Raw genomic sequence first — 25,296 nt, 5'->3', positions numbered from 1 at the left:
ACATGCCAGCCTTTACAAAACTTGTGCTCTCTCGCTCTTCCAAGAGAGCTTTACGGCTTTTAGGCGACTGGTTGGAAACCAAAAGGAGTTTGGGGAAGACGGCCTTTGCCTTCCCTCCGTCGAAACTCTCGTCTAGATCGAGCGTCTGGTATGCCACGGGAGAAGTTCTCGGCTTGGGAGTCCCTGCCTCTGCCCAGGGTGACTTCTCAAGCCTTGTAGACTCTCCCCGCCGCCTAGCCATGAGACGCTCGAAGATTAGTTGGTCCTCCTCGGACCTTGACCATCTGCTGAAAGGCATTTACAGAGCCTTTGAAGTTTTCAACTTCCTTGACTGGTCTTTGGGAGCCTTAAGTAGGAAAATCTCATCGGCTGATAGAGATGTCTCCTTACTGATTATGTCCTGTATGGATAAAGCCATCCGCGATGGTTCCAATGAGCTCTCCTCCTCTTTTACGTCGGGAGTCTTAAAGAAGCGAGAGTCCCTTTGCTCTTTTCTTTCGGCAGGGGTTACTCCCTGTCAGAGATCTGAACTGCTCTTTGCTCCCTTATCAAAGTTTTTGTTCCCGCAACAATTGGTTAAGGACATAGCTTCTTCACTCGTGCAGAAGGACACCCATGACTTGGTGGCGTCCTCTGCTCGCAAAGGGACTCCTTCTACATCCTTTTCTGCTAGACCTAGGATAGACACTCCGGCGTCCAGATTTATTCCGCCCTTTCGTGGCAGAGCTCCCAGCAGGGGAAGTACTCGTGCCGAGGGAAAGAGAGGAAAGAAGAGAGGAGCCAAGTCCTCACGTGGCAGAGTCTGACTGCCCACAGCCTCAGACAGCAGTAAGAGCCAGATTGAAGAACTTCTGGCAGGCCTGGGAGAAGAGGGGCGCAGACCAACAATCTGTGCGGTTGCTCAGAGAGGGGTACAAAATTCCATTTGTACGCAAACCTCCTCTAGCGACTTCCCCCATTGACCTCTCTCCCAGGTACCGAGAGGAGTCAAAGAGACAAGCCCTAAACCTAGAAGTGTCTCTATTGCTAGAGAAGGGAGCGGTGGTGAAAGTCTCGGACCTTCAATCACCGGGGTTTTACAACCGTCTCTTCCTAGTACCGAAGAAGACAGGAGGTTGGAGACCGGTGCTAGACGTCAGTGCACTCAACGTCTTTGTTACGAAGACAAAGTTCACCATGGAGACCACGAAATCAGTCTTAGCAGCGGTCAGAAAGGGAGACTGGATGGTCTCTCTCGACCTAAGAGACGCGTACTTCCACATCCCCATACACCCAGATTCCCAACCGTTTCTGAGGTTTGTTTTCATCGATGTGGTATACCAGTTTCGGGCCCTGTGCTTTGGCCTAAGTCCTGCTCCTCTCGTGTTTACGAGGCTTATGAGGAATGTAGCAAAATTCCTCCATTTATCGGGAATCCGAGCCTCCCTGTACTTGGACGACTGGCTTCTCAGAGCCTCGTCCAGTCATCGCTGTCTGCAGGATCTTCATTGGACATTGGATCTGACCAAGGAATTGGGACTTTTGGTCAACCTAGAAAAGTCCCAGCTGATTCCATCCCAAACTATACTGTATTTAGGGATGGAGATTCGCAGTCCAGTTTTTCGGGCTTTTCCGTCTGCCACCCGAATAGAGCAAGCCCTGCTCAAAGTCCAACTGATGTTGAAGAGAGAACGGTGCTCAGTCAGGAATTGGATGAGTCTAGTAGGAACTCTATCATCCCTGGAGCAGTTTGTCTCGCTAGAAAGGCTACACCTTCGACCTCTCCAGTTCCATCTAGCCTTTCACTGGAAAAAGGACAAGACATTAGAGACGGTCTCAATCCCGGTCTCCGAACCAGTAAAGGCATGCCTGAATTGGTGGAACGACAATATCAGTCTGAGAGAGGGACTTTCCCTAGCAGTTCAGAACCCAAACCACGTACTATTCTCAGAGGCGTCGGATTTGGGTTGGGGTGCGACCCTGGACGGTCGGGAATGCTCAGGTCTGTGGACCTCAAGTCAGAGGAGCATGCACATCAACGGCAAGGAGCTTTTGGCAGTCCACCTGGCCTTGATGAAATTCGAGAGTCTCCTTCGAAACAAAGTGGTAGAGATCAACTCCGACAATACCACAGCCTTGGCATACATTTCCAAGCAAGGAGGCACCCACTCCCTGACGCTGTACGAAATCGCAAGGGACCTGCTCATTTGGTTAAGAGATCGAGGCATCTCCCTGTTAACGAGGTTTATCCAGGGCGACTTGAACGTCTTAGCAGACTGCCTCAGTCGGAGGGGTCAGGTAATTCCTACGGAATGGACCCTCCACAAGGACGTGTGCAAGAGTCTTTGGGCGACTTGGGGTCAACCCACCATAGACCTCTTTGCAACCTCGATGACCAAGAGACTTCCAATCTATTGCTCTCCAGTCCCAGACCCAGCAGCAATACACATAGACGCATTTCTTCTAGATTGGTCTCATCTGGACCTATATGCATTCCCACCATTCAAGATTGTCAACAAGGTACTGCAGAAGTTCGCCTCTCACGAAGGGACAAGGTTGACGTTGGTTGCTCCCCTCTGGCCCGCGAGAGAATGGTTCACCGAGGTACTTCGATGGCTGGTAGACTTTCCAAGGAGTCTTCCTCTAAGGGTAGATCTGTTACGTCAGCCCCACGTAAAGAATGTACACCAAAGCCTCCCCGCTCTTCGTCTGACTGCCTTCAGACTATCGAAAGACTCTCTAGAGCTCGAGGCTTTTCGAAGGAGGCAGCCAGTGCGATTGCAAGAGCGAGGAGAGCTTCTACCTTTAGAGTATACCAGTCGAAGTGGGAAGTCTTTCGAGACTGGCGCAAGTCAGCATCTGTGTCCTCGTCCAGTACCTCTGTAGCCCAAATCGCTGATTTTCTCTTACACCTGAGAAAAGTTCGCTCCCTTTCAGCTCCCACGATTAAGGGCTACAGGAGCATGTTGGCTTCGGTCTTTCGACATAGAGGCTTAGATCTTTCCAACAATAAAGATCTACAAGATCTCCTTAAGTCTTTTGAAACCTCTAAGGAACGTCGTTTGGCAACTCCTGAATGGAACTTAGACGTGGTCCTAAGGTTCCTCATGTCAGACAGGTTTGAGCCATTACATTCAGCCTCCCTGAAGGATCTCACTCTCAAGACACTTTTCCTAGTGTGCTTGGCCTCGGCTAAAAGAGTCAGTGAACTTCATGCCTTCAGTAAGAACATCGGCTTTTCTACAGAAAAAGCCACTTGTTCTCTTCAACTTGGTTTCCTGGCCAAAAATGAACTGCCTTCTCGTCCTTGGCCTAAATCTTTTGATATTCCTTGCTTATCAGAGATCGTAGGCAACGAACTGGAAAGAGTGTTATGTCCTGTTAGAGCTCTTAAGTTCTATTTAGCTCGTACTAAGTCATTACGAGGTAAATCTGAGGCGTTATGGTGCTCAGTCAAGAAACCATCATTGCCTATGTCAAAGAATGCTTTGTCATATTTTATCAGATTTTTAATACGAGAAGCTCATTCCCACTTGAATGAGAAAGACCGATGTTTGCTTAAGGTTAAGACGCACGAAGTTAGAGATATAGCAACCTCCGTGGCCTTCAAGCAAAATAGATCTCTGCAAAGTATCATGGACGCGACTTTTTGGAGAAGCAAGTCAGTGTTCGCGTCATTTTACTTAAAAGATGTCCAGACTCTTTACGAGGACTGCTACACATTGGGTCCATTCGTTGCAGCGAGTGCAGTAGTGGGTGAGGGTTCTACCACTACACTTCCCTAATTCCAATATCCTTTTTTAATCTGTCTCTTGAAATGTTTTTTAATATTGTTTTTTGGGTTGTACGGAAGGCTAAGAAGCCTTTCGCATCCTGGTTGATTTGGCGGGTGGTCAAAGTCATTTCTTGAGAGCGCCCAGATTAGGGGTTTGATGAGGTCCTGTTGGTATGGGTTGCAACCCTTCATACTTCAGCTCCTGGGAGTCCTTCAGCATCCTAAGAGGATCGCTGGGCTTCGTGAGGAAGACAGACTTACAAGGCAGAGTAATCGTCTAAGTCAACTTCCTTACCAGGTACCTATATATTTTGGTTTTGTTATATTGATAACTGTCAAAAACTCTAAGCATATACGCTGTAAACTTAATTAACTCTGGTCTCTACCCACCGCCTTGGGTGTGAATCAGCTATTATATATTCACCGGCTAAGTTAAATATTTAAAAATGATATTTTAATTATAAAATAAATTTTTGAATATACTTACCCGGTGAATATATAAATTAAAGGCCCTCCCTTCCTCCCCAATAGAGACGCAGCGGGACGAGAAGAATTGAAGGCTTGTTTGCATGCATGTGTGGTATCTGGCCGACAGTTGGCGCTGGTGGGCACACCCGCAACCTTCATAGCGATCGCTCGCGAGTTTTTGTGTGTGTTTTCTGTCGAGCCGCTGAGCAGCAGCTATTATATATTCACCGGGTAAGTATATTCAAAAATTTATTTTATAATTAAAATATCATGTTAAGGATAATAGGGAGGCAGATATAATTGCTGTTGCAGGTGTTGAGGTGCCGGTGATGGGAGATGAGAATGAGAGAGAGATTACAAGAGAGGAAGTGAGGAGAGCACTAGATGAAATGAGAGTAGGAAAAGCATCTGGTATGGATGGTGTGAGAGCTGAGATGTTGAAGAAAGGGGGTGTGACTGTACTTGAATGGTTGGTGAGATTGTTTAATATGTGTTTTGTGTTGTCATTGGTACCAGTAGATTGGGTTTGTGCGTGTATTGTACCACTATATAAGGGTAAGGGAGATGTGCATGAGTGTTGTAATTCAAGGGGTATTAGTTTGTTGAGTGTAGTTGGAAAAGTGTATGGTAGAGTACTGATTAATATGATAAAGGATAAGGCAGAGAATGCAATCTTAGAAGTACAGGGTGGTTTTAGAAGAGGTAGGGGTTGTATGAATCAGATTTTTACAGTAGGTAGATATGTGAGAAATATTTAGCAATAGGTAAGGAGGTGTATGTTGCGTTTATGGATCTGGAGAAAGCGTATGATAGAGCTGATAGGGAAGCAATGTGGAATGTGATGAGGTTATATGGAGTTGGTGGAAGGTTGATGCAAGCAGGGAAAAGTTTCTACCAAGGTAGTAAAGCATTTGTTAGGATAGGAAATGAAGTGAGCTATTGGTTTCCGGTGAGAGTGGGGCTGAGACAGGGATGTGTGATGTCGCCGTGGTTGTTTAACTTGCATGTTGATGGAGTGGTGAGAGAGGTGAATGCTAGAGTGTTTGGACAAGGATTGAAACTGATAGACGAGAATGACCATGAATGGGAGGTAAATCAGTTGTTGTTTGCGGATGATACTGTACTGGTTGCAGAGGCTGAAGAGAAGCTTGGCCGATTAGTGACAGAATTTGGAAGGGTGTGTGAGAGAAGGAAGTTGAGAGTTAATGTGGGTAAGAATAAGGTTATGAGATGTAAGAGAAGGGAAGGTGGTGCGAGGTTGAATGTCATGTTGAATGGAGATTTACTTGAGGAGGTGGATCAGTTTAAGTACTTGGGGTCTGTTGTTGCAGCAAATGGTGGAGTTTAAGCAGATGCACGTCAGAGAGTGAATGAAGGATGCAAAGTGTTGGAGGCAGTTAAGGGAGTAGTAAAAAATAGAGGGTTGGGCATGAATGTAAAGAGAGTTCGGTATGAGAAAGTGATTGTACCAACTGTGATGTATGGATCGGAGTTGTGGGGAATGAAAGTGACGGAGAGACAGAAATTGAATGTGTTTGAGATGAAGCGTCTAAGGAGTATGGCTGGTGTATCTTGAGTAGATAGGGTTAGGAACGAAGTAGTGAGGGTGAGAACGGATGTAAGAAATGAGTTAGCAGCTAGAGTGGATGTGAATGTGTTGAGGTGGTTTGGCCATATTGAGAGAATGGAAAATGGCTGTCTGCTAAAGAAGGCGATGAATGCAAGAGATGATGGGCGAAGTACAAAAGGAACGCCAAGGTTTGGGTGGATGGATGGAGTGAAGAAAGCTCTGGGTGATAGGAGGATATATGTGAGAGAGGCAAGGGAGCGTGCTAGAAATAGGAATGAATGGGGAGCGATTGTGACGCAGTTCCGGTAGGCCCTGCTGCTTTCTCCGGTGCCTCGGATGACTGCGGAGGTAGTAGCAGTAGGGGATTCAGCATTATGAAGCTTCATCTGTGGTGGATAACGGGGGAGGGTGGGCTGTGGCACCCTAGCAGTACCAGCCGAACTCGGTTGAGTCCCTTGTCAGGCTGGGAGGAACGTAGAGAGGAGAGGTCCCCTTTTTTGTTTCATTTGTTTGATGTCGGCTACCCCCAAAATTGGGGGAAGTGCCTTGGTATATGTATGCACTATATACTAATACTTACATATTTGTATATATACATACACACACACACACACACACACATATATATGTATATATATATATATATATACTGTATATATATATGTATGTATGTATGTATGTATGTATGTAAACATATAAATATATATTATCCTAAATTATTTACAGCTTGCTTAACAGAAGTTTTCAAAAATTTAGTTAAGAGAAATGTAAGAATTAATATTAATGGGGAATTGTAATAGATTATAAAAGATTTGAAGAAAGAAAGCTGAAATGATCGATGAAAATGCAGGGAGACAAGTGTTATGTACGAACCTTTAGAAATTGTTAATGAATATACGTACTTAGGAGAGACAGTAAGGGTTTCCTCAGGACACGAAACCAAAATCAAAAGAATGATAAGCATGAGATGGAGATTTTTAGAAAAAAATGAGATTAGGAAAAGTAGAATGCCCCTTTCTCTGAAAAGAAAAGTATTTAATGAGATTGTCCCACCAGTTTCAACTTATGCATCAGAAACTTGGAGCCTTACTAAAGCCTTACAACATTAGCTAGTTACAACTCAGAGAGCTATGGAAAGAATAATGATGGGAGTAACACTAAGGAACACAAGAAGAGCAACATGGATATGACAGCAAACTAAAATAGAGGATATTTTAACATGTAAGAAAAAGAATTGGACCAGGGCTGGACATGTAAGGTGAATGACAGATTATAGATGGACATTAAGAATAACAGAATGGGTCCCTAGAGATTACAAAAAAAAGCAGGGGAAGGAAGAGAAGACGATGGATTGACGAACTACGAAAGTTTGCGGGGTCGCATCATAAACAGGTGCAAGTGGAAGGACTTGTCTGAGGCCTTTCTTCTGCTGTTGAATAATAGTGGCTGATAATGATGATGATGATATTATATACATATAATATATATGTGAATATGTATACATATGTAAATACATATATTTCTTTCGTTTGTTCATTTGGGGCTGTTTAATATAGCAATTATTTAAAGTTATAGTAGGAAATATTCTGTCTAAAAAGAAATGTCAGGAATATTATTATTATTATTACTTACTAAGCTACAACCCTAGTTGGAAAAGCAGTATGCTATAAGCCCAGGGGCTCCAACAGGGAAAATAGCTCAGTGCGGAAAGGAAAAAAGGAAAATAAAATATTCTAAGAAGAGTAACAACAATAAATATCTCCTATATAAACTATAAAAACTTTAACAAAACAAGAGGAAGAGAAATAAGATAGGAGAGTGTGCTCGAGTGTACCCTCAAGCAAGAGAACTCTAACCCAAGACAGTGAAAGGCCATGGTACAGAGGCTATGGCACTACCCAAGACTAGAGAACAGTGGTTTGATTTTGGAGTGTCCTTCTCCTAGAAGAGCTGCTTACCATAGCTAAAGAGTCTCTTCTACCCTTACCAAGAGGAAAGTGGCACTGAACAAGTACAGTGCAGTAACCCCTTGGGTGATGAAGAATTGTTTGGTAATCTGTGTTGTCAGGTGTATGAGGATAGAGGAGAATATGCAAAGAATATGCCAGACTATTCAGTGTGTATGTAGGCAAAGGGAAAATGAACCGTAACCAGAGAGGAGGATCCAATGTAGTACTGTCTGGCCAGTCAAAAGACCCCATAACTCTCTAGCGGTAGTATCTCAACGGGTGGCTGGTGCCCTGGCCAACCTACTACCAAGGAATAAGGAGATTCACAAGACACCGGGCTTAGTGCTACCTTATTTCCGCTAGCAATAAGTTAAATTTTTTCTATGATACCCTGTGACATTCTCCACGCACTCTTTATGGATCAAGAATGGCAACAGTTGAAAGGAATCTTCAACTAATAATCAAACGAATTACCAGATGGGTAGATTGAATAGCTTCAAATTTGCAACAGGTAAATAGTTGTCATTCATATCCCTTGCATTCATGGAATGCATTCAGATCCAGGTCTATATATCATAGGTGAATGTATTCCATATGTTCAAGCAACACGATTTGTGGTTCACCCTTTGAGAGGAACTGAACCAGTGTCTTTCATATCAAGAAGTTAAAAGTAAAATGTCTTTAATTAAAAGTTTAGTCATTTACCAGTTAAAAACTAAAACATTAGTATGGGTGGCATAAGTGAGGAGGTTTCACTTGTGCTCAGTCTAAGTTCTTCAGCCATATATTTACTAGACTTGAAATGTTAGAAGAGACTTAGCTTTCATAGTTATTCCACTTCTCTCTTTTGGTTGTAGTCCTTTATCTACATGAAAAAGATGTTCTCAATTTTAATCATATCCTTTTCCTTCATCTGCAATACAAGTTTAGTACTCTATTGCACTTACAATAGTACAAATATAGACTTCATTTTTCTTTATGTACAACACATTGCTCTTGTTCACGTGGAACATTTGCTCCATGGTAGGCAGAAGACATACCTTTTCTAGATTATATTTAGCACTTCTAACTTTTCTTTTAGGGCTATTACGTTCATCTGGCACTTAGGGCAAGGTTTTGAAAATGATGTCTCTCTGTAAATAAACATTGTAAAAGTTGATCGTTTGGAGCAAAAAGACAGTAAGCACGTAAGATTTATAATCTACGTTGGGTACAGCAAGGCAGAGGTAGAGGGAAAGTGGAATGTAGCAGGGTAGATAAGCATAACAAGAAAATCGGGAATCGCGCTACACATATCAGATGGGAAGTGCAGCGATTGATAAGGCAAAAATATTAGAGAAAGAAAGTTTATTATTTAAATACTAAAACAGGCTCCCCCAATGAATAATCTAATCCTTAAAGTTACAACTCACAATTGGTAATGTCTGACTTTCCACCACCTTTTCAGGTTACTTTTATCTCTCGTAGCAATTTTCAGATATTTAGAAGGGTTTAAGTATCATTATTTTAACAACCAATGAAAAGCTGAATAAGGACCAATTATAAAATTGATCTAAATGGAGTATATGTTGTACAGTACTTGTTTGATCTTTTGGTAAATAGAATAATTTCACAGATAAGGGTATACAATATCACATTGGCAAATCAAAGTAGTTGATAAGTCAGTATGTTTTCATAAAGGGTGTCAGAGTATCTTGGAAAAAGGAAATATTCCCTACTGGGTTAATCAAAATTAGGGATGCTATAGTGATAAATACTGTAATTATTTTGCTTTTAGGTTTGAGTAATAACTTAATTTATGTTTGCATATGCTAGAGAAGCAACATATTGTTTGTTTTGCTCATATCTGTATTTTTTTGTCTTATCCACAACGCTCATTGATTTATTAATTTCAGTTGCAAGGGATTACTTTATGATGAAATTATGTTAGTATTAGGTAAAATTTTATTTTTAACAGACGCAATTTTTTCAGAAAACTTTTGTTTTAATGGTTAGAAATTAGAATGTATAAGATATAAGAAATATTTCAATTTAATTAAAGTGAGTAATGGGAAAATTGTGCAATTACTTCACACTGGCTGCCTGAAAAGAAAACTTACTGAGGCCTTGGGGAATAGATTTTAGGATGCAAAGTATGTATGAACTATTTTTTCAATATTAATCTTACCCGATGATCATGTAGCTGTCAACTCCGTTGCCCGACAGAAATCTACGGACGGGATACGCCAGCGATCGCTATACAAGAGGGGGGTGTACTCACCAGCGCCATCTGTGGTCAGGTACTCCAGTACTTCTTGTCAACACCACCTCAATTTTTCCTCTGTCGTGCCGCCGGCAAGACCTACATGGATACGCTGTTGATTTTGGAGTCTTTGTTCACGGTTTTGGTGAAGTATTTGCTCTAAAATTTAGCCTTCGCTGTACAGGAAGCTTTTCCCTTAGCTTAGATAGCTTTTGGAATTAAATTGATTTATTGGTTAACGATCTTTGCTTTACTTTGGAATTCCCCCTTGACTGTTCTCTAAATTCAAGATGTCTGACCACTCTCAAGCTCCTAAAATTAGGCGATGTAGTGTTAGGACTTGTAATAGGCGTCTTCCGAAGGCCTCTGTTGATCCTCACACCGTTTGTTCCGACTGTAGGGGAAAATCCTGTCAGTTGGAAGATCGATGTGGGGAATGTGCTGGGCTTTCGGAATTCGATTTTAATGAATTCCTCAAGTATACGACTAGGTTAGAGAGGGAGAGAGTTAGGAGGAGTTCTTCTCGCTCTTTGGTTTATTCCTCCCCCCATGACCCTCAACCTTTTCCTTCCCCTGTGGTGGTGACCCCCGAACCTACTACGAGTGCTCAGCCTGATATGACGGATATGTTGCGTGCCATTCAGGCTCTTGGTGATAAGGTGGAGTCTTTAGTTAGTGACCACAATCTTCTCTTGGCAGATGTCAAGGAACTTAAAGTGAAAAGTGCAGTGGGAAGTGTTAGTGCCAGTGCTGTGCCTAGTGTCAGTGTCAGTGTTGCGCATGAGGATACTTCTGTGCGTGCCAGTCGTCCTCCCAGTCCGGGACCTCTTGCAAGCTCCCAAGCCCAGGGGAGAAGCAACGTCGAAGGGCAAAAGGGTTCGGCAGGCCTTGATCGGCGCACAGTTGTATCCTCAGTGGTTGCGGGCGTATCTGATAGAGATCGTCACTTCCACTCCCAGACGATTGAGCCCTTAAATTCCTCGTCTGCGGAAGAAGTTTCCAGGAGGAAACGGTGGACCCAGGTCTCACGACCTCTCAAACGTAAGGTCCCGTCCGAGCTAGTCCAACGGCCCAGGTGTAGCCACTGGGCCAGTTCGGACTCGCCGCAGTCATCTGATGTCTGCACACCTCCTAAGAGAGGTAAAGCGGTGCCTCAACAGGCCTCTGCTCCAACTTCTGTGGACCCCAAGTTGTCTATGCTGCAGACTATGCAGTCTCAGCTTGCGGCTTTGATGCAGGAGTATCAGGCAGAGAAGGTTAGCACACCTCCTCCTGCGAGCGCTCCTCCACCTCTGCGCAGTCCTCCCTGCCAGACGTATGTTCTTGAGGCTCCTCCTGCTTCCATGCGTGAGCTGCCGCATTGGGAGTTGCCAGGTTCCAGCGCTATGCAGCAACCTCCTCTACCCTTGAGGCAGGAGCCTCTTGCTATGCGGCAACCTCCTCAACCCTTGAGGCAGGAGCCTCATGCTATGCGGCAACCTCCTCTTCCCATGAGGCAGGAGCCTCATGCTATGCGGCAACCTCCTCTACCCATGAGGCAGCAGCCTCATGCTATGCGGCAACCTCCTCAACCCTTGAGGCAGCAGCCTCACTCTGCGCAGCAACCTCCTCAACCCTTGAGGCAGGAGCCTCATACTATGCGGCATCCTCCTCAACGCATGCAGCACGAGCCTCTTACCATTCAGCAGCCGCATTCTTCGCAGCATGAGCCTCTTCCCATACAGCATGAGCCGCATACCATGCAGCATGAGCCTCATGCCTTACAGCATTCGCTTCTGACCACGCTTGCTCCTCAGACCACCGCAGAACCTCCCTCACCCCAGCCTCATGACTTTGTCATTGCCAGCCCTCAGTCTCTTCAGCAGAGGCATGATGATGGATCCGCAAGTGCGCATGCACCCGTTCTGCAGGATTCAGCCATTCAGCATGCCGCTCTACCGTTACCTCTCGCTACTCAACTCTCAGGCGATGAGGTTTCTGAGGATGAAGCTGCTCACCTGGATGATCCTACTTCTGATGTGGAGGGACACAAGTCTTCGCCGCCTTCCTTAGACTTTCGTAAGGTCCTGGCTCTGTTCAGAGAGTTATACCCTGAACACTTCGTATCTGCAACCCCTCGTTCTCCTCCATCCGAGTTTTCTCTAGGCATGCAGCCTATTACGTCTGCCTACACCAAGCTTGTCCTCGCCAGATCATCAAGGAGAGCTTTGAGGGTTTTAGGGGATTGGTTGCAGTCCAAGCAGCAACTGGGAAGGACCTCTTTTGTGTTTCCTCCTCCTAAGCTGGCTTCTAAGTCGGGCGTCTGGTATGCCACGGGAGAGGAACCTGGCTTGGGGGTTCCTGCCTCTGCCCAGGCCGACTTCTCAAGTTTGGTTGACTCTCCCCGCAGGTCGGCTATGAGACGCTCGAAGGTCTGCTGGACTTTTTCTGATCTGGACCACTTGATGAAGGGAGTCTTTCGCGCCTTCGAAATTTTTAACTTCCTCGATTGGTGCCTGGGGGCCTTAAGCAAGAAGACTGCCCCTTCTGACAAAGACTCGGCCATGCTGATCATGTCCAGTATGGACAAAGCAATTCGCGATGGTTCTGGCGAACTTGCGTCTATTTTTGTCTCAGGAGTCCTCAAGAAAAGGGAACTTCTATGCTCCTTCTTATCGACTGGTATCACCCCTTGCCAGAGGTCACAGTTGCTGTTTGCTCCTCTCTCCAAGTTCCTGTTTCCGGAGGAGTTAATCAAGGAGATGGCTGCGGCTCTTATCCAGAAAGATACGCATGACCTCATGGCCTCTTCAGCACGTAAGGCTAAAACCTTACCTTCCGTGCCGAGATCTTACCGCACCCCTGTGGCTGATACACCTGCTACCAGATTCATTCCGCCCTTTCGTGGCAGAGCCCCCAGTAGAGGAAGTACCCGTGCAGACAGTCACCGGGGCAAGTCCAAGAAAGGTGCCAAGTCCACGAAAAGCAAGCTTTGACTTCCTTCCTCTCCAGACAGCTGTAGGAGCCAGACTCAAGACCTTCTGGCAAGCCTGGGAGAGCAGAGGTGCAGACGCTCAGTCTGTCAAGTGGCTAAGGGAGGGTTACAGAATTCCGTTCTGCCGCAATCCCCCTCTGACCACATCTCCCATCAACCTCTCTCCCAACTACAAGGAGAAGGACAAGAGGCTAGCGTTACATCAAGAGGTGTCGCTCCTGTTACAGAAGGAGGCAGTGGTGATAGTCCGGGACCATCAATCCCCGGGCTTTTACAACCGTCTCTTCCTGGTGGCCAAGAAGACAGGAGGTTGGAGACCGGTGCTGGACGTCAGTGCGCTCAATGCTTATGTCACCAAGCAGACGTTCACAATGGAGACGACGAAGTCGGTCCTAGCAGCGGTCAGGCAGGAGGACTGGATGGTCTCGTTAGATCTGAAAGACGCCTACTTTCACGTTCCCATCCATCCAGACTCCCAACCTTTTCTGAGATTCGTCTTTGGAGAGGTTGTGTACCAGTTCCAAGCCCTGTGCTTTGGCCTGACCACGGCACCTCTTGTGTTTACGCGACTGATGAGGAATATTGCGAAATTCCTTCACTTGGCAGACATCAGAGCCTCCCTTTATTTAGACGACTGGCTTTTAAGAGCTCCCACAAGTCGTCGCTGTCTGGAGAGTCTCAGATGGACTTTGGATTTGACCAAGGAACTAGGCCTCTTGGTCAATTTAGAGAAATCCCAGCTCGTTCCTTCCCAAACCATCGTTTACCTGGGGATGGAGATTCAGAGTCGAGCTTTTCGGGCTTTTCCGTCGGCCCCAAGAATCAACCAAGCCCTGGAGTGCATCTTGAGCATGCTGAGGAGGAACCGATGCTCGGTGAGGCAGTGGATGAGTCTAACAGGGACTCTTTCATCGCTAGCCCTGTTCATCGAGTTAGGGAGACTCCACCTCCGCCCCCTTCAGTACCATCTGGCAGCTCACTGGAACAAGGATATGGCGCTCGAGACGGTCTCTATTCCTGTTTCCAAAGAGATGAGGGCTACTCTAACGTGGTGGAAGAACAGCATTCTTCTCAAGGAGGGTCTCTCGTTAGCTGTTCAGACCCCCGACCTTCATCTCTACTCGGACGCATCAGACTCGGGCTGGGGCGCGACATTGGACGGACAGGAATGCTCGGGGACATGGAACAAGGAACAGGAAACGCTTCACATCAATGGCAAGGAGTTGTTGGCAGTTCATCTGGCCTTAATGAACTTCAAGTCCCTCCTGCTAAACAAGGTGGTGGAGGTGAACTCCGACAACACCACAGCCTTGGCGTACATCTCCAAGCAGGGAGGGACTCATTCGAGGAAGCTGTTCGAGATCGCAAGGGACCTCCTCATTTGGTCAAAAAGTCGAAAGCTCACGCTGGTAACGAGGTTCATTCAGGGCGATATGAATGTTACGGCAGATCGCCTCAGCCGGAAGGGTCAAGTCATCCCCACAGAGTGGACCCTTCACAAGAACGTGTGCAACAGACTTTGGACCCTGTGGGGTCAGCCAACTATAGATCTGTTCGCTACCTCGATGACCAAGAGGCTCCCATTGTACTGTTCCCCGATTCCAGACCCGGCAGCAGTTCACGTGGATGCCTTTCTGCTGGACTGGTCCCACCTCGACCTGTATGCATTCCCGCCGTTCAAGATCATCAACAGGGTTCTTCAGAAGTTCGTCTCTCACGAAGGGACACGGCTGACGTTGGTTGCTCCCCTTTGGCCTGCAAGAGAATGGTTCACAGAGGTACTGCAATGGCTGGTCGACGTTCCCAGGACTCTCCCTCTAAGAGTGGACCTTCTGCGTCAACCTCACGTAAAGAAGGTACACCCAAGCCTCCACGCTCTTCGTCTGACTGCCTTCAGACTATCGAAAGACTCTCAAGAGCTAGAGGCTTTTCGAAGGAGGCAGCCAGAGCGATTGCCAGAGCAAGGAGGATATCCACTCGCAGAGTCTATCAATCTAAGTGGGAAGTCTTCCGAAGCTGGTGCAGAGCCAATGCAGTTTCCTCTACCAGTACCACTGTAACCCAAGTTGCTGACTTCCTGTTGCATCTTAGGAATGTTAGATCTCTATCAGCTCCTACGATCAAGGGGTACAGAAGTATGTTGGCAGCGGTTTTCCGCCACAGAGGCTTGGATCTTTCCACCAACAAAGATCTGCAGGACATCCTTAGGTCTTTTGAGACCTCTAAAGAACGTCGGTTGTCCACTCCAGGCTGGAATCTAGACGTAGTCCTAAGGTTTCTTATGTCATCAAGATTTGAACCTCTCCAGTCAGCCTCTTTCAAGGACCTCACTCTAAAAACTCTTTTCCTCGTCTGCCTTGCAACAGCCAAAAGAGTAAGTGAGATTCACGCCTTCAGCAGGAACATAGGTTTCACATCTGAAACGGCTACATGTTCCTTACAGCTCGGTTTTTTGGCTAAAAACGAGCTTCCTTCACGTCCTTGGCCTAAATCGTTCGAAATACCTAGCCTTTCCAACATGGTGGGTAACGAACGGGAGAGAGTACTTTGCCCTGTCAGAGCTCTTAAGTACTATCTTAAAAGGTCAAAACTCTTGCGAGGACAATCGGAGGCCTTATGGTGTGCTATTAAGAAACCTTCACTGCCTATGTCTAAGAACGCAGTTTCTTACTACATAAGGCTTCTGATTAGAGAAGCTCATTCTCATATGAAGGAAGAAGACCTTGCTTTGCTGAAGGTAAGGACACATGAAGTGAGAGCTGTGGCTACTTCAGTGGCCTTCAAACAGAACCGTTCTCTGCAGAGTGTTATGGATGCAACCTATTGGGGGAGCAAGTCAGTGTTTGCATCATTCTATCTCAAAGATGTCCAGTCTCTTTACGAGAACTGCTACACCCTGGGACCATTCGTAGCAGCGAGTGCAGTAGTAGGTGAGGGCTCAGCCACTACATTCCCATAATCCCATAACCTTTTTAACCTTTCTCTTGAATGCTTTTATTGTTGTTTTGGGTTGTACGGTAGGCTAAGAAGCCTTCCGCATCCTAGTTGATTTGGCGGGTGGTCAATTCTTTCTTGAGAAGCGCCTAGGTTAGAGGTTGTGATGTGGTCCTTTAGTATGGGTTGCAGCCCTTTATACTTCAGCACCTAAGAGTCGTTCAGCCTCCTAAGAGGACCGCTGCGCTCAGTAAGGAAGACGTACTTATTAAAGGCAGAGTAATGGTTCAAGTCGACTTCCTTACCAGGTACTTATCGTTTTATTTGTTATTTTGAATAACTGATAAAAATGAAATACGGGATACTTAGCTTCTTGATTAACATGTATACTGGTTCTCACCCACCTCCCTGGGTGTGAATCAGCTACATGATCATTGGGTAAGATTAATATTGAAAAATGTTATTTTCATTAGTAAAATAAATTTTTTAATATACTTACCCGATGATCATGATTTAATTGACCCACCCTTCCTCCCCATAGAGAACCAGTGGACCGAGGGAAAAATTGAGGTGGTGTTGACAAGAAGTACTGGAGTACCTGACCACAGATGGCGCTGGTGAGTACACCCCCCTCTTGTATAGCGATCGCTGGCGTATCCCGTCCGTAGATTTCTGTCGGGCAACGGAGTTGACAGCTACATGATCATCGGGTAAGTATATTCAAAAATTTATTTTACTAATGAAAATAACATTTTGAAACAATTAATAGTTATCAGGCCTTTTATCATTTGACATTTATTACACGTAGAGTATGTTTTTGGTTCAAAGAAGATAGCAAAATATTGAAATTTGCTTCCATTTAAATATCCTTTGAAATTGTAGGAAATGAGAGTAAATATCATTTGAGTCACTACTTGGACTACTTTCTAGAAGCATTATTGATTATATCAATTTTGACCAATTGATTGTTTAGGTAAAGTAATTTTCAATGCTTTGATTACTGTAATATTCTTTACTGGTTTGCCAGTTTTTGAATGTTGGGATAGACAGTAATTTTTAATTGAATAATTTTACTTTGTTACCAGATAAGAATGTATCACCCAAAGCTAATGCCGGTGGGGACTTCAGTGTGACACTCCCAGTATCTGTCATTGCAGTGGATGGTTCAAAATCATCAGATGATGTTTCAGTAACAAAATGGAAGTGGGAAAGAGATTCGACTTCTCTTGCGGCAGGAATGGTTATAAATGCATCAGACAGCTCACCTGTACTTATGGTATGTGTACTTTATCACTATTATATATTCCACCACACAAACTCTTAGTCTCTTGTCATAGGTTGAGAGCATCAAAGAGCAATACTGTGTACTTCAATATATCTCATATAACAAGTTTCTTAGTACGTCGGTAGTAAATAAACTAAGAAATTCTTTAGCTGCTTCTGCTTCGTATTTTTTTGGTCCTATGATTACTTTACATGGTATTGCATATTATTTGGATTCCTCTTACTTCTTCTTCTTCTTCTTCTTAAAGAAAGAATGCCTTGATGTAGTCATTGGGCTGTAGCACGGCGTATTATTTCCAAGCTGAAGCCTTGTGACTGGCGAGAGGGCTCTCGAACTGGGGAATAATATTTTTCCTTAGTTTGATTAAACTTCTCTCATCCTATTTCTAAAACTTATTATTGCTTCATCCTCCTTCATATTTATAAACTGTCTCCAGCCTTGCTGTCAAAATTCTCTTACTCTTTTCACTGTCTAAGCTTTTTGGAGAGAACACCATATCTGGGATCAGAGGTTTCTCTGACCCAGTTGTGAGAGCTCTGGTGGTCTTGCCAACTACTTGATAATGTTTGGACCATACAAGTGTCGGTATTCCCCCACTGGCATGCGGAACTATTCTAGTACTGAAATTTGGCCCTCAGATTCCAGGCGTGTACTGGACTCATAGAGATAAGACGCTCGCCATTCTGTCTGGTTTGCCTGCCACTATAGGGATGATTGTATTCTTGAAATGTTCTCAGTCCCATCAAGTGGGTTCGGCTTACACTTGAGCCACTCTAACCATAGTGCTACCATCTTTTTGGAGTAATCTAGTAAGTAGATATTTGGGATTCGGCTCTCCCAGGTGTCATTGGTAGAGGAATTAATTCCATGAAAGGATGTCAGAGTCACATTTTTTCTTTCCCCTAGACTTATTTCTTTTTCATTCATTTTATTCACTTTTATCATTATTCCTTTCCCCTTTGAAAAAATGAGTAAAATGTTGAGACACTCGGTGAATAGACTCTCCAGGAAGGCTGCAGTCCCAGCAAGTCTTCAACTGTGACGAAACTGGTTTATTTTTTTGGGGGGTGGAAGAAAAGGCCTCATCAGACGTACATCATTGCGGAAGAAAAGAAGCTACCTGGACATAAGCCTATGAAGGAGAAGCTTCCGGTGTTGTGGAGAGCTAATGCAAAAGCCTGGGTAACTAGAAGCTTCTTCACTGAGTGGGTAAATCTTTGTTTCGGCCCGACTGAAAAAATATTTGGAAAAGAAGCAACTCCCTCTGAAATGCCTGCTGGTGTTGGACAATGCCCCTCCTCACTCTCTTGGCCTCAAGGAAGATATCGTAGCATATTTTTCATTCATCAAGGTTATCAATCTTCCCCCTAACACCACCCCTCTCCTCCACCCCATGGACCAGCAAGTGATTTCAAACTTTAAGAAGCTCTATACGAAATATCTCTTCAAGAGATGTTTCAAAATCATTGATAGCATAAACCTCACCCTGCATGAATTTTGAAAGGAGCATTTTGATGTTGTGATATGCCTCACACTTATCAATAAAGCTTAGCGGAAGGTTTCGAGGCACATCTTGAACTTTGCATTGAAGAAGCTGTGGCGTGATGCCATCTCTGCACGAGATTTCAAGGGCCTCCACATGGGCCAAGCTGAAGCCAATGTCGAAAAAGTTGACGATCCTGGACCTGTTGCTCAAGCTGAGGTTCCCGCGATCGTTAGACTCAGGATATCCATGGGTTTGGAAGTTGATGAGGATGACGTTAATGAGCTTCTTGAGGAGCACCAAGAGGAACTTATGACGGATGACGTGAAGTAGTTGAAGGCCATGTAAGTGAACATCGTTCAGGAATAGTTCTCTAGCGGCGAGGAGGAGGAAGATGACCCGATGACAACGGCAGAAATTAAGGAGGGTCTAGCTACCTACCATAAAATGGTGGCTCTTATAGAAAAGACATACCCGTAAAAGATTTACGCAGGTTGTCTTCTTGAGCAGGTTAATGACATTTGCCCGAGTCATTTCAGAAACATTTTAAGAAGCAGGCAGAAACAAGCTTCCTTGGATAGTTATTTATTAAAGAGGCCCTCGATACTAGTAGGCCAAGAGGAAGCTGAAAGTGATCCCCCAAAAAGAAAAGTGGCAGTGATAAAGAAAATGATTACATTTAGAAAATACAAAATGTAAAGTGAAAAAATACAAAGAAAAAGAAAATTAGAAAAAGGCCAAAAAAAAATAATTTTGAGTTTATTGTAAAATTGTGATAATATTTTCTACCATTTATTAATGTGTTTTGTAAAGTTAAGTGTTCATGTTTTCTGCCTTTTGTCATCTTCTGCCGCCTCGCCACTTCGCTCTCGGACATCGCCCCACTTCAAAGGTAAGATTCCACATTTTTGTAATAGTATTTTCCATTTATTATTGCATTGCAGTACTGTTTGTTCTAGTTATACATTTATTTACAGGTTATTAACAGTTAGGTTATTATTGAATGATCCAAATGTTTGTATTTCATTGTTTAGTGGAGTTTAGCCTTATTATAAAATAATTTAATGTGGTGTTTTTGTAGGGCTTGGAACAAATTAGGCTATTTACATGTGAAAGACAACTCACAATGCGGCAAAATCACGGTATGAAAGCCACTACGGAATGAATTAATTTTGTATTATGAGGCATTACTGTATACTATGAATCATCAAAATGCTTCTAAACATATTCAATGAAAAGTTCCTCACTATGCTACATATAACAATGACTAAATGGTAAAATATGTGGACACTAAATCAAAACAATAAATAGAAACAAATCAAACCAATTGTTTTTCCATGGAAATCATCATACCAGGAAGGCAAAAGAACTAAAGTCATTTTTAGCATGATTGCCTATTAGTAATACGAGACTGGCGCATGGGTTATTGATGTGCACACCTCATTAGGTACCTCTCAACTGCAGTGAGTGTGAGATGATTTAACCGTTAAACATACTTATGCAAAATCAGTCTAAAAAACAAAGAAATTTTTATTTTTGTTTGAAACTGTGTCCAACATCTTATCAGATTTTAAGATTTTAACAATTATATGAAGTGCAGGTTTAATAGATAATATTCAAGTTCCTTTATGTTTTATCACCTACATTCTATATTGTGTATTACTGTATATTATTCCTTCCCGAATTTATTCAGGTCAGGTCTGTATGAGTCAAGTTCGACTCATTGGGCTGGATAATTTCCTCCCTTTTGATAATTATTATCCAACTAATCAATTAGTATATAACACAATTAATTATTAGCCTGATTATTAAAATGTGTATGATCTACATACTGTAGCTTATTTCTTCCCTTTTTTGTACAAATGCACATTTTAACCAAATTCATACTAATGCCTGTGTTCTAAAATATAGCCTTTTTAAATATTTAACTTAGCCGGTGAATATATAATAGCTGCAACTCTGTTGCTCGACAGACACATACATAAAAAACTCGCGAGCGATCGCTATGCAGGTTGCGGGTGTGCCCACCAGCGCCAACTGTCGGCCAGATACCACTCTCGAATGTAAACAAAACCTTCAATTTCTTCTCTGTCGACGTGTCGACAAGACGTACTTTTACTCGCTGTTGAACCTGGAGTTTTTCCCATCATATTTGGTGAAGTACTTTAATTTGGTTTGAGCTTCGCAGTACAGGTGTTTTTCTTCAAATAAATCCTTGAACTCGTTTTTGGATAGATTTAATTTTTGATGACAAAGAGAGTATGGACTTTCTTTGACTTTTAAATGGCCGACCCTTCCCTTAGACGGAAGTGTGTTTAGGCTTTTAGCAATTATCTTATCACGTTATAAATTAATTATAGATTTTCCTCTATATATTTTATATCTCACCGCCTTTATTAGGCCTCTTCGATTAACTTTCCATTTATAATAAACATAAAAATAAATTTTAATGATTTGTTTATATGCGACCTTTCCTGAGAGTAGGCGGTCCTAACTTGGAAACCGAAGTTAAACAACGTTGAGCCCTTTCAATCGTAAATAGCTTTTAAAGAGCTAATGATTTAAAACTTTTTAAATGAATATTTTTTAATAGATATTTTATGAAAGATTTTCTTTGAATAGTCTTCGTACTGTTTCAAAGATGAACTAACGTTTAGTTTATTTATGCTACGCAGTTTGCGCTCTATCGTTACGATAGAGAGAGAGAGTATCACGGTTTCACTTTGCAGAAAGAGTAAATCGATTCTGACGTTTTGTTCATTCTTCTTTCAAAGCTTAAATGTTTTAAATTCTATTTTAAAGGAACTTTTTAATTGAAAAACCTTTCAGTTTTTTCCTTTGGTCAAATAACATGTTTTTTTGACGAAACGTAAGTGGGCTCTTCTCTTAGGTGCGAAATCAAGAGAGAGAGAGAGAAAGATAGAGACGGAGGGAGAGAGAGGAGAGAAAACGTTCCGTTCAAGCGGGTAACGTTGTTCTCGAGTTACTCTCGTCTCTAGTCTCTGTACGGGGAGAAAGGATAAAACGTTTTTAGTTTTTTATTCTCGTCCCCAGGCAATGTACGGTGAGAGATTGAAAACGTAGTTTTGAATGAACTAGTGTTTAGTCTCTTCCCCATCCACTGAATTTTTTATCTTAAAATATGTTTACTGTTTTTTGCTGGTATTAATGTGCTTGCATTATACGACTGATTTCGCAATTACTTCCTTTTGATGAGGGTAGAATTGCGTGCTTCAGGTAGAAATCAGTAAAAGTTTCGATTTCAGTGAAATAAGTGCAAAACAGAAAATCGTAGTGATAAAGTGATATTGCGCAAAGTGTTATCAGTGTTGCGACCGAGGGTTCGTCTGTTCGTGCCTGTCGTTCGCCTAGTCCGGGACCTCTTGCAAGCTCCCAAGCCCAGGGGAGAAGTAATGTCGTACGACTTATGGGTTCGAGAGGCCTTGATCAGCGAACAGACGTTCCCTCTATGGTATCGGGTGTATCTTACCAAGATCACCCCTACCATAAGGCGAGAGAGACGATTTTCTCCTCGTCATCCGAAGGCTTTTCGCATAAGAAACCTGAAACAAGGTTTCGAGGCCCTTAAGCGAAAGTCAGTCCTTTCAGGACAGATCCAGCGTCCTGGTTGTAGCCATTAGGACAGCTCTGACCCTATGCAGTCATCGGAAGACTGCTCGCCGCCTAACAAAAGCGTAACACAGACTCCGAGAGTCTTTTTGTTGGCAAGGTTTTGCGGTCACAGACGTTACCCTCGTCTCTTACAGCAACCATTTCCGTTGATCCTAAATGGGTTGTACGGCAAGACATGCAGAATAAGCTTGCCTCCCTTATGGAAGACTATTCTGCCGATAAGTCCGTTGAGCCTAGCCGTTTATCTCAACGAGATCCTGGCTTTCAGCCACCCTAACGTTCCTTTGTGCTTACTGTTGACGTTGGCGTAGCTTAGTCACGTCAGTCAGGTTGTTTAGAACCACACTCGATGCGGTCTCGTGTGGATTTTCAGCCACATTTGGACGTTAGGCCACTTGCTGATGCTCCTGTTGACGTTCAGGACGTTCGCTAACAATCGGAGTTGACTTGTTTTGACGCTGAGCGTCAACCTCCGCATTCTATAGTTGTTTTGACTGCTCAGTCTAGGCGGTCAAAGCAGTCTCGAGTGGACGCTGTGCGTCCTCACGCACCTGTTGTTGTTGACAGTTCACAGACTGTCAAGCAGTTACATGACGTTGCGACCTGGTCTCTCGCACCTGTTGTTGTTGACAGTTCACAGACTGTCAAGCAGTTACATGACGTTGCATCCTGGTCCGCTACTAATGCACCAGTGCGTGTGGACTCTGCTTGTAAAGCATTGCCACCACGGTAGGTCTCTCCCTTGCTTGAGACTCAGCTATTATCGGACAAGGTTCCTTCAGATGAGGAAGTTGCTGTTCCCCCTCCTACTGATATTCCCTTGAGGACTCTGTCAGACGGAGAGGAGCCTAAAGCTGCTTAGCCCTCTATGGACTTTAAATAAATCATGCTGATTTTTAAGGATCTTTGTCCGGATCTTTTTGTAACTGCTGCTCCTTGTTCGCCTAAACGTCAGAGCTTACACTAGGCCTAGCTACTTCGAAGCCGTTGTTTTATAAGCTAGTGCTCTCTCGCTCTCCTAGAGAGCTTTACGTTTGCTAGGCGACTGGTTTATCACCAGGAGGAGTTTGGGGGATACAGCCTTTGCTTTCCCTTCTTTTAAACTGGCTTATAGAGCGAGAGTCTGATATGACACGAGAGAAGTTCTCGGCGTGGGAGTTCCTGCCTCTGCCCAGATAGACTTCTCAAACCTCATAGACTCTCCCTGGCGCCTGGCCATGAGACGCTCCAAGATTTTACAGGTCAACTTCACAGCTGTTTTCGAGCCTTTGAAGTTTTGCTGTACAATTATGTCATGCTTAAACAAGGCTTTCAGGGATGGCTCCAATGATCTGACAGCCACGTTCTCTGCAGGAACAAGTCCCTCAGGTATGGCTCCATGATTTGGCAGCCATGTTCACTGCAGGAGTACGTAAGAGGCAAGTGCGCTCAATGTGTTCATTGTCAAGACAAACTTCACGATGAAGTCTTCCAGGCTGTCTTGGCAGCATTTATGGAAGGCGACTGGATGGTCTCTCTCGACCTTCAGGAGGCATACTTCCACATTCCTATACACCCGGATTCCCAACCGTTTCTGAGGTTTGTTTACAGGAATGTGGGGGTACCAGTTTCGAGCTATCGGGGATCCGAGCCTCCCTGTACTTGGACGACTGGCTTCTCAGAGCATCGTCCAGCCTTCACTGTCTGCAGGATCTACATTGGACGTTGAGTCTGACCAGGGAGTTGGGACTTGTGGTCAACCTAAAAGTCCCAACTGATCCCATCCCAGATTATTCTATTTTTGGGGATGGAGATTCGCAGTCAAGCCCTGCTCGAAGTCCAACTAATGCTGAAAAGAAAACGTTTATTCAGTCAGGAGTTGGAACAGTCTCGTAGGGACTCTCTCATCCCTGGAGCAGTTTGTCTCACTAGGGAGACTACCCCTTCTGCCTCTCCGGTTCCATCTAGCCTCTCACTGGAACTAGGACAAGACATTAGAGACGGTATCATTCCCAGTCTCCGAACCAATAAAGGCATGCCTGAAATGGTGGGACAGCAATATCAGTCTGAGAGAGGGACTATCCCTAGCAGTCAAGAACCCAAACCACGTGTTGTCCTCAGACGCGTCGGGTTTGGGTTGGGTGCGACCCTGGACGGTCGGGAATGCGCTGGTCTGTGGACCTCAAGTCAGAAGAGCTTGCACATCAATGGCAAGGAGCTATTAGCAGTCCACTTGGCCTTGATGATATTAGGAAGCATCTTCGAAACTAAGTGGTAGAGGTCAACTCAGACAACACCACAACTTTGGCGTACATCTCCAAGCAAGGAGGCACACACTCCTTCACGCTGCTCGAGATCGCAAGGGACCTTCTCTTATGGTCTAGAATTCGAGGCATCTCCCTGTTGACGAGATTCATCCAGGGGGACTTGAACGTCTTGGCAGACTGTCTCAGTCGGAGGGGTCAGGTGATACCCACGGAATGGACCCTCCACAAGGACGTGGGCAAGAGTCTTTGGGCTTCTTGGGGTCAACCAACCATAGACCTCTTTGCCTCCTCGTTGACCAAAAGGTTACCAATCTTTTGCTCTCCAGTCCTAGATACAGAAGCAATCTACATAGACACGTTTCTACTGGATTGGTCTTTTATGGACTTATATGCATTCCCACCATTCAAGATAGTCAACAAGGTACTGCAGAAGTTCGCCTCTCACGGAGGGACAAGGTTGACGTTGGTTGCTACCCTCTGGCCCGCGAGAGAGTGGTTCACCGAGGTACTTCAATGGCTGGTAGACTTTCCAAGAAGTCTTCCTCTAAGGGTAGATCTGTTACGTCAGCCCCACGTAAAGAATGTCCATCAAAGCCTCCCCGCTCTTCGTCGGACTTCCTTCACACTATCGAAAGACTCTCAAGAGCTAGAGGTTTTTTCGAAGGAGGCAGTCAGTGCGATTGCAAGAGCTAGGAGAGCTTCTACCATTAGAGTATACCAGTCGAAGTGGGAAGTCTTTCGAGACTGGTGCAAGTCAG

At 44.3% G+C, this 25,296-nt stretch overlaps 1 protein-coding gene across 1 annotated transcript in view; it reads left to right on the top strand.

Moving 5' to 3' along the window:
* Positions 1 to 25,296, top strand: part of LOC137615965 (dyslexia-associated protein KIAA0319-like protein) — a 169,725-nt gene that overhangs the window by 84,406 nt on the left and 60,023 nt on the right. Inside the window, exon 9 of the mRNA XM_068345648.1 lies at positions 16,977 to 17,167. Coding sequence (XP_068201749.1) covers positions 16,977 to 17,167 — 191 coding nt within the window. The remainder of the gene's footprint in view (positions 1 to 16,976; positions 17,168 to 25,296) is intronic.

Source organism: Palaemon carinicauda, chromosome 22 (assembly GCF_036898095.1).
Source record: "Palaemon carinicauda isolate YSFRI2023 chromosome 22, ASM3689809v2, whole genome shotgun sequence".
Lineage (NCBI taxonomy): Eukaryota > Metazoa > Arthropoda > Malacostraca > Decapoda > Palaemonidae > Palaemon > Palaemon carinicauda.
The sequence above is the reverse complement of the archived record's forward strand: the minus strand, read 5'-3'. Positions and strand labels throughout refer to the sequence as shown.